Here is a 10,627-nt window from a genome sequence, read left to right as displayed (position 1 = left end):
ATGTTAAAGACATATTTGGGGAAGCTGGTTGAGGTTCTGTACAGATGAAGAATGATTTAACATGTGTAAATGTCATGTAACATATATAATATTTTCACATAACATAGTGTTAGGAGCTAAGTACTAGATCATAGAAATGAAAGGTGCCTACATCTTCCCTCCTCCATTAGCAACTTTTTCAGGAGGAAAGGGTATATATAAACAAAACAATATAAAAAGTATCCAATAAGAAGCAAAAAAATTTAATTTTATTGAATAGAGGGTTTACAATGATCATAAGAATATTTTAGACTATAACATCTGAAAGATCAATAGCTGATTGGAAGTAAGAGAGGAGGCAGTTTAAATTTTCAACATAAAAAAAAAAATTCTAATTGCTACACTTCTTGTAAAATTCCCAAAACAAGTTCAAGCCATGTTTACTGTTTAGTGATTTTGTTTAAAAGGGATGAAAAGTGAGAATCAATGTGTATACTGGTTACAACTAATATAACAGCTTGAAAAAATCATGAGACAGAGCATAAATATAATATAAAAAGACAAGATTTTAAAATTGTATTATAGGAATCTTAACTATTACAAGTGGAAAAGATACATTAAAACCAGCAGTGTGTTACACTAGTTCAAAACAGAACTCGTAAGGCAGACCAAAACTGACGCAAGTTAAGGAAATTGGTCTGTTTTTAGGAAGCACATCCAGACAGATACAACCACAAAGAAATGCCAACAGTGACGACTATGTGGTCCCCTCTGTGAGTTGGTGAAGCATCAAAGGTGGAGCAACTGGGTTAACACTTAGGCTTTCTCCAGGGATTTGTAGTATTCCATCAGCACGGTCCAGGCCTTGGGCGCCATGAACCCTTCAGGAGGCTTCTGGCCTTCTCGGGCAAGTTTGCGCATTCGAGTTCCTGAAATAAATTCAAAGTCTTCATGGCTGAAAGATAGAGTCAAGTGAAAATTATTTCACATTTTTTTAAGAAAGCAATTGTGAAAAAATTTAAAGCATTTATTCTTTCTGTTTATATTAGACTACTAGACAAGGTTAATATGAATCTGATTTCAAATTTGTCATTAAGCAAAATATACTGCACTACTGAATATTATTCAGTTTTAGAACTAGGAAAATTTTAATTGAAATTTTTATTGTGATCATTGTAGATTCTTATGAAATTGTAAGAATAATATATCGAAATTCTGTGTCGAGAGGCCCAATGTAACTTCTCCCAATAGTAACATCTTGTGATATTACAGCATCAATATCACAACGGGTAGGGCAGCACGGAAGCGAGCTACCTACCACTCTTACTCAGATTTCCTCAGCCTCCCTTGCACTCATTTCCCAGTGTGTGCATTCGGTTCTGTGTAATTTTATCACATGTGCACATTCATGTATCCACCACAGTGAAGCTGCAGAACAGTTCCAAATCACGAGGATCCCATTTTTGATTCAATATAGATTCAATCAATTTTATTGAATGAATACAGAACACTTCACCTCCCTTAATGAGTCATGCTCTTCCTACTAGCAATTAAGAGATCATGATGAAGGGCACATAGAATCCTCTAGTGTGCCACTAATCCAGAACCACAGCATTCAGAAACCTATCTCTAATAGCCCTTTAAGGTCTGTCTGCTCTCTGACCTTGTTCACCTCCTCTATAGTCAGGGGAATCTGAAAGTCCCCTTCCTAGACTGGTTCTTTAGTGTATCTATGAGCACTCAGACTGGCCATTCTCTGGGAATGCACTCCAGGCCAAGAAAGAGGTACCAGAGTTTCCTCTGTGATCCATACTGCGTGTCTGGCTTCTGGACTGTTCTGCTTTTCTGACTTTTGTTTTCTGTGTACCCAATGACCCCATTTGCTCAGAGGGTTTGGAAGCCTTGGGTGTGATTTTATTACCACCAGTTTATAAGCACCTCTCCCACCTAGCTGGTCCACCTTTATAACTGACCACTACTGTCAGTTCCTAAGATCAATCTGAATCTTGCCTCCAGATGTAGTTCTACCTTAGATTTGTTGCTAGCCTGTTCAATTGCATTGAAGTAGTGAGATATAATGAACATTCCACTCCTCTTTGAATTATATTTAAGAGTTTTATTCTGGAATACTATACAGAGGATATGAATATAAAACAGTGCAACTCATTAAATAAATCACAGGAAATCAATGTCAATGCTTTATAAATCCCATCTCTACCTACTAAGCAGAAAGGCACTACTTCAATTCAGACACAAAACATCTCCCAGTCATCCCATCTGCTCTTCCTATTTCCCTGAACTACCAGAAAGACAGGAAGATAAATAAGCATGTACATTCAACTTAATATTTTAACAGATTCTCCCACCCAAATCCTGCTACCTCCTTCCTGGATGCCATGGAGTTGAGCAGCACTGCTCTTCCACACGCTTCTACCATGTTCCATCTCACCTCAGGCCTACAGCTATGGAGCCAGATGACCATGGACTGAACTTCTGAAACCATAGCTCAAATAAACTTCCCTCCTCTATGTTGTTCTTGTCAGGTATTTTGGTCACAGAGAGATAAAGCTGTCTAACAAAGTATCTAAAAATGCTTACTCCAACTTGATGTAAAATTGGTTAGTTTAGCTGAGAACCATCCAACAAAATATTGGTTGAGTACTTCAGATACCTCAGGAGATCCACTTATCAGCTCCCTAAACAAACTTCACTGAGGAAAACTGTGATTCTGGAGCTTTCTGGACATGCAAACTTGAAACTGCAGTTTCAAAAATGAAAAACTCATGTCATGTGAATCAAGTGCTTGTTCTTGATGGCAGTAATAAAGAAGTAAGAGAGCAGCTTGCTGGATGATTCTGCCTGAACTTTGATTAAAGGAAAAAGCCAGACCAATTAAAGTCCTTTCTTTCCCCATAATGCCAAACTGTTTGAAATCCAGAACTTTTGTTGCATTCCTTCTGAAATTGCATTTTTAAACCAAGGTCCCCGGGTACCTCTTTTCCTGAAGCTATTTCACACTCCATCTGCCCCGCATGCCACAAGCATTTCTTCATCACATGAAATGGGAGTTCCTGCTTCCACATGGTGGTGGTTCCACTCCACCCTGGCTACGGAAAACACATTTCCCTCTGCCTCAAACTTGTATGTCTATCTCTGTTACATAAGGACTTTATTTTTACCGGAGCCATGTTCAAGGTCTTGACATGAGTCACTATAAAATTAAATCATATCTTCACAAGGAGTCCAGACATCATTCTGCAGAAATCATTCCATCAAATAAAAACTGAGGCATTTGGGGAATCATCTAAATATAACTATAAATTTTACCTATAAGTATTCGTGAATCTGCAGAAACACAAAAGACTACCAAATAAAGGACCTGGGCTTTCCCTACAGAGCAATTCTAATTAGGGCCATTTCATTCTACCGAGTTAACCAATCTCCCATGGCACCTGGAAAAAGAAACACAAATATGTTTGGTTTTTTCCCTTTCCAAAACCACTCAGTTACAGATTCCTATAATCTACAGCAGACAGAGGCTGGGTCTTAACAAAACAAAGGGGAAGGGGCAGAACAGCAGGAAGGAAAATAACACACCAGCAAGCAACCTACACGGGACCCTTAATAACACATACCAGCCACATGTGGCCAGCATCTTGATGAACTCCAAAGTACAATGACTCTTGGCCACTTGCTGACGATTTTGAATCTTTACAACCATCTGCTGTCCCTCAGTCCACATATGTGGCCACCAGAGCCACTGGCACAAGTTATTCACACAGACTGAAGATGGGGTCAGCAGATGGCCCTTCATCTTTTGAAGGTTACATTCAATTAACCCAGCTTTCTAAGGTTGCTAACTAGACAATAAGTGATTCAGAGAAGGAAAAGGATATTTTTTTCTTTGATAGAACTCAAACTACTGGTGGTAACTTACAAGTGAACCTAATTATTTTGGATCTAATTAACTTTTCATCTAACTTGAAAGCAGTTCATTTATAATACATCAAAACACTAAAAATTCTTGAGACAGAGATTAAAAATGATTGCTTCAAAACCAGATAAATGCCTATTTATAGCTTTCTTTCAGAGACTACAAAGCCCTGGCTGACATCATACATGACAATTTTAACAATTACTGTTTTTTAATCAAAGACCAACAGAAATGTTTGGAAAACTTAATTATCTATAATCTAATTGAGCAAATTCCTTAATTTTTTATGTTTTTCCTCCAAGCACCTCAGCCATAAAGGCTATAAAATAGCTTCCATCAGATATTCAGTCAATAATGAATACCTAGGACCATCCTAAAATATGTTGTAGAATCAGCTCAATTTTCTTGACCATAAAGTGTCATGAAATCTATAACCTACCATAGAATAGATCAGATTTTTAACTGAGTGGCAATAGACAAGTTTTGAAAGCACCCAGAAAAATATTTTGATGTAGAAAATTTGAGGTTTCTGTGCTTCCAACTGGGACAGGTTGCATTGTTATTCACCTACTTCTAGAGGCTCCTCTATTGACCAAAAGTTAATCCCCAAAGCTCTCAGATGTCCAATTATCCAAATAAAAGTAGTTGTCCCCATTGAGGCTTGGTCCTTAGCTGGGCACCACTGGAAACTTTTAGGAGATAGAGCTGAGTGGGAAGCCTTAGTCATGGGGGTGTGTCCTGGAAACTTCTGTGAGATCTCTTTCTCTCACTTTATTGTTTCCTGGCCACCACAGATGAGCAGCTTGCTCCACCATACACACCTCAGCATGAAGTACTGTTTCACCACGGTCCCAAAGTAAAGGGACTAAGCAGTCATGGACTAAAACCTCTAAAACTGAGCCAAAATAAGCTCTTCTACTTTTTAAGGTTGATTATCTCAGGTATTTTGTTATAGTAATGAAAAGCTATCTAACAAGACACATTTTCAGTTTTAGAAAATGATAGTCCACTGAAACCCCTAGCAGCATGGAAACATGTTCATGAACAGGAAATAAATTAAAAAAGCAGGAAACAAAATTCTATTATAGTAAAAACTTGACTATGTTCAACTGTGTTAAATGAATGTATAGGGGAAAAAAAAGCAAAGCACACAAACATTTCGGCAATAATACAGGTGTTATTTCTCTCTTTTTAAAGGCTTTAATAATTTTTCAGAAACACACATTTTTAATTGATGGCCTCTTATATTCACCCTCTATTTTCCCAAGAATACATCAAAACCAGGGTACTCCACTCATCCATAAAGATGGATCTTTCTAAGAACAGAGGTTTTTAAGAGTTAGCTCACATGACTGAGGCTGATTTTCTTTCCACTGGGCTGCAGTATCAAGATCACTCTGCACTACAAAAAGAAGTGAACCCCTCTGTCCATAACACTAGGGAAACATCTCTCCAGTACTGCCTCGTTTGCCTTCTGCTTTTTCTCTAGCAGTGATGGATGTGTCAGTTCATCCCTCAAGTGGTCATATCTGCAGACCTGCACAGGACTCTGAGATAGAGAAGAAGCTGGTGTCTGGTTCAGGCTACTTTGGTTTCCTGGCATTAAGAAAATATGCCTTCCATGGAATCCGTCCTAGCTCTACCGTTCTACAGTGGGGCCAAAGCCCCAGAGTATCGCTCTATCTCACCCTGCTGGTTACTGCTCAGTCCCGCGCTCCCCTTGCCCTCTATCTTGGACATTAGGACAGAATGAAAGAAACATATGGTATTGCCAGGTTTTAAAGTAATGATACCACACAACAGCTACCTAATGATGTCTTATCTAATATTCCTAATCGTATCAAAGGGGGGGAAATAATTTATTTTCTATTTCTAGGACAGAAAAGCATATCACCACTCTAGAATGTTTTCAAAAGAAGGGTCTGCGAAAGGACGAAGAACAATACACATTTACATATCGTCTTTGTCTTTGCTAACTGAAGGAAGTTTACCATAAAAAACTAAGGAGAAAAGTTATTATCTATTTATTCGGTAGATAAAAGACTCTTAATAAGGGAACATAATACACAAAATCTTTTGTTTATGAACTGTCTTATAAATGTAAAATCAGAATCAGATCTGCAATTCCAGAGAAGGAGACTAAACTAAACTGTTTTGCTGCTACTGTTTGTTTTGAAATTGGGGGGGATGGAGAGAATGTCAGATTTATATATTTATTAAGGGGAAAATCAGCCATCATTTAATATAGCAATTATACAACAAATCTTACTGATTGTGCCTCCTAAAAATGTTTTGAGTCAATCCACTTTTTCGATCCCAGTTGTAACCCACCAAAATCATGCTACCCGTCAGTTATCAAGGATACAAAAACAATAATAAATGCTGATGAGGATATGGAGAAAAAGGAACTGTGACACTGTTGGGTTATAAATGAGTACAACCTCTACGGAAGTCAGTATGCAGATTCCTCAAAAGACCAGGCATGGAACCATCACATGACCCAAATATATCACTCCTCTGTACTTTTCCTGAAGAATTAAAGTCATCATACTATAGCAATACATGCATACCCATGCACAATTCACAATAGACAAACTATGAAATCAACCCAGGTGTCCATTATGGATAAATAAAGAAAATGTGGAATATATACACAATGGAGTTTTATACAGCCATAAAGAAAAATGAAATTATGTCACTTGCAGGAAAATAGATGGAACTAGAGACCATTATGTCAACTGAAATAAGACAAACTCAGAAGATCAAGGGTCATGTCTTTTCTCATTTATGGAAGCTAGAGAGGAAACAGGAAAAGAAGGTGTGTGTATGTTGGTGGGGGTCTCACAAAAATCAAAGGGAGATCAGTGGAGGAAAGGGAAAAGTGGTAAACGGTCGGGTGGGAAGAGGGGAAGTGCTGGGAAATTATGTTGGCCAAATTATATTCTTATATTGTGTGCATGTACAAATACCTAACAACAAACCCATCATTATGTACAACTATAATGCATCAATAAAAAATGTGGAAAGAAAAAAACAAAAACCCTGCCTGTACTAATACACGTATTCACATTGGCCTCCCCCATCTTCCTCTTTTCTAAGCTGCTAGATCATCTTTATATTTTTATGTTCCCTGCAGATAGTTTCAAGCTTATCTTTGGTTTTATAAACATTTAAGTACCATAATCCACGTCTGCTAATGCTAGTACATGAAGTCTTTACAGGTTTGCCTCTGCTGACTGTGGTTTCTTTTCTTGCTTGAGGCATTTATTGCTTTGTATATTTTGTCATTTTTGACTAAAGTTGTTCATTATGTTTCAAGAATGATTTAATGGAATAAGTCAAGGCCTAGGACTCAAGGTGAGTGCTCCAGCAAGAGCCTATTAAAGTCTGCTTCTGCTGAATGCTTTGAAACATGCCTAGTCAACCCCCTAAAAGTAATTTCATGGCTTCAGGTTCTTGTCTGTTTTGATATCACCCAGGTAACATAAGCTGGCCCTTTTTAGCAGAGCTTTGACTTTTGAGTCCAGAGCCTAATACTCTGCTCATAGTCTACTAGGGAAGGAGAATGGGTTGGGTTCTCATCAGGTCCTGCCCTAGAAAAGGTGGAAGTAAGTCCCAGGTGAATAGAAGTGTCTCCTGTTGACTGAACAATTTGATGAAGACCACAGTTGCATTCCTGCTCCGCCTATATTATAAGGCCCTGAAAATAGGTCTAGGGGAGCAAAAGCAGCTTCATTGCTCATTCTAGCATTCACTTAATGGTTCTTATTACCTTGTTAGCTCACAATACTTTTTTTGTGAAACTGTTGTTTTATATAGCCTTTTTAGTTAATTGCTTAGGAAAGTTAATCTATAAATTTAACTTACCTCGTTACCAGAAATCTGAACTTCCTCATATCCAACCCACACTGCAACAACATCATTTTTTAAAAATTTCACATCTATTCCAGTTCCAGTTCAAAGAACTGCCTTATCTGGTCTCTGGCTATCTCGTCATCCTTTGACTATGTTCTACTCCATCCTTGGCCCTTTTTCCAAGCTCTCTAAGGTAATCCCCCAGGATCATGGCACATGTTGATCATCTGGTACAGAATGTAATTATTCCATTCTTTACCACAGGAATTCCTAGTCTCTTAGCCCAAAAGTCACTTGCTCCAGGAATCTACACCTACTGCCCCAGACTTGGTCAGGCAAGTGCCAGCAGTTTCCCCACAGTATTCTGCAAAGCTCTTACCACCCTGAACTATGTTGTCAGTGGTTTACTGTCTGTTTCCTTCCCTAGAATTTATATCCCATAAAGGCAATGACAAAATCTGTTATTGCAGGGTGCAGAGGTACACATCTGTAATCCCATTGACTCGGAAGACTGAGGCAAGAGGATTACAAGTTTGAGACCAATCTGGGCAATGCAGCAAGACCCTGTTTCAAAATTAAAAACAAAAGGGCTGAGCTATCACTGAAGCTCCATGGCAGAATGCTTTGACTTTTGAGTCCAGAGCCTAATACTCTTGACTTGACTATGTTCAACTGTGTTAAATGAATGTATGGAAAAAAAAAAAAAAAAGCACAGTATACAAACATTTTGGCAATAGCACAGGTATTATTTTTCTCTTTTTAAAGGCTTTAATAATTTTTCATTCTATTTCCAGTACCAAAATAAATAAGTGAATAAACAAATATCTGCCTATTTCCGACTACACTGCCCCCCGCAAGAATGGCATATATATCGTAAAGGCTCAGTAAGTAGTTACTAAAGGAATAGTGCATAGCAAAGTCAGTGTTTTATACCAATTTCAATATAATCTATTGATTCCAAGTAAGACAGGGTAAAAATAAATCATCTGATTTTCAAAAATATACATAGTAATGCTATCCCTAGTTACGATATAAATGTATGCTAAAACATAGAAGATCACAGATTTTAAATCAGGTCTTATCTTTTAATGGTAATTCCCATAATAAAATATGTTCAAAACCTACAATACAAGGATAAAACCTGTAAACTCATGCAGTAACAATCAGACTTCCACAAAAGAAACAGTACAACTAACAAAACCAAAGTCTTTTATGCATCAACAGAAAACACAGTCCTCTATGCTCTAAAAGACCTGTGTATTACAAAAACTGTGGCAGGAAAGGGAAAGAAAAGGATTCACACAAGAAGTATTTCAATGACCGACGCCAGACTTGGAGGTAAAGAGTGAGCTGAAAGGAAAAGTGACTTTACAGTTCTATGTAACAGGAAGAACAATAACTAAAAGAAATTCAGGATTCAGAAATATTATGAGAGTAAAGGTAGTATTGGTTCTGAGCATTTTACATAACACCTAGAACTCTATGCTGAAATATCCACTCCTATGATAGGAAAAATTCAAAGATGGCCCCAATGACCTTTGCCCCCAGTGTTTACCATGATCCCTTGCTGCATGGCCAAAATAATATTATTTGGTAGGCCTAACCTTATCACTTAAGACCTTTAAATGGAAAAAAGAAAAAGAAAAATAATTCAGTTAGGAGCAAAACAGAAGCCAGAGAAATCTGAAGCATGAGACAGATTCCACGAATGAGGGAGATTCTACTACTGAGATGGAGGGGTCCACAAGGAAGGACCGAACTTGACCTCTAGACACAGGGAGCAATCCTCAGGCAACAGCTAGTAAGAGGATAGGGATATCAATCCTAGAGCTATAAAGAATTGAATTCTGCTAACAAGGACCAATATGGAAATAGATCCTTTTCAGAGCTATCATATGAGGCCAGTGCAGCCAGAGAACTCAGGCAAGCATACCCAGTCATCTGCGCTAAAGAAATGCAAGAGAATAAACTGGTAGTGTCTTAAGCCACTAAGTTAGTGATAATGTGTTACTTTAGCAATAGAAAACTAGTACTATAAGCAACTGGGAAACAGTGACTTATATGTTTAGAGTCATGGCATAGAAAGTCTCCTAGAAAAGTAATAAAAGAAAGGAAGATCTAAAAATGCCCTGAAGGACACACATAAGTAGAGTGTTTTTTAAAATGACACTAACAGGACATGCATTCAAAATATGAAAGAAATACTCTTTTGAAAACAAACATACCAGACAATGAACATTCATACCCACTTATCCCTCCCTTTCCACAAGACACTTTCATTCATGGGCACTTAATCATATAAATAAATTTGCACTTATCTATTCAAATACAAATGTTTACTTTCTCAAAAGAGAAAAAAAATACAAATAAGAAAAGTGAATGATTTCTATGTTTGTAATGTCTGCAACAGACTTTAATACTGCAGTCCTAAAACTAAATTTCCCTGAGTGACTATTTTAGCTAATATGAACCTCCTTAACTTTCTAAATATAAACACATGATTTTTATCACAATTCCTATCAATAATATCTTGCCTGAAATCTTCATGAATTTTTTTTCTCCTAAGCCTTGTCTTACACTGGTATTTAATCAAATCAAAAGCTGCAAAATCATTAATTACATAAAAGCTGGCATTGAGTAATGACCATTAATCAAACTTAAGGCAACTTCATATGTGCATATTAATAACTGTGTTTTCTCACTACATCAAAGACTATCGCCTTTCCACAAAATTTTAATCACTTTCCAACATATTCCCATCAACTTAATTATATTTGAACACAAATACAAAAAGTTAGAAAATGAAGGGAGTTTTAAAGCTTCCCAAGTTACAACTTATTAAGATTTAGTAACCAAAAA

General features: G+C 37.2%; 1 protein-coding gene across 2 annotated transcripts in view; it reads right to left on the bottom strand.

The window, feature by feature from the left end:
• Positions 1-226: 226 nt before the first annotated feature.
• Positions 227-10,627, bottom strand: part of Papss1 (3'-phosphoadenosine 5'-phosphosulfate synthase 1) — a 112,383-nt gene continuing 101,982 nt past the window's right edge. For both annotated transcript variants that reach the window (XM_046459090.2, XM_058583782.1), the window contains exon 12: positions 227-934. In XM_046459090.2, coding sequence (XP_046315046.1) covers positions 796-934 — 139 coding nt within the window. In that variant the 3' untranslated portion in view covers positions 227-795. The remainder of the gene's footprint in view (positions 935-10,627) is intronic.

This window comes from Marmota monax, unplaced genomic scaffold (genome assembly GCF_021218885.2).
Source record: "Marmota monax isolate L192 unplaced genomic scaffold, Marmota_monax_Labrador192_F-V1.1 WCK01_AAM20220418_F8-fsc00002, whole genome shotgun sequence".
Classification (NCBI taxonomy): domain Eukaryota; kingdom Metazoa; phylum Chordata; class Mammalia; order Rodentia; family Sciuridae; genus Marmota; species Marmota monax.
The sequence above is the reverse complement of the archived record's forward strand: the minus strand, read 5'-3'. Positions and strand labels throughout refer to the sequence as shown.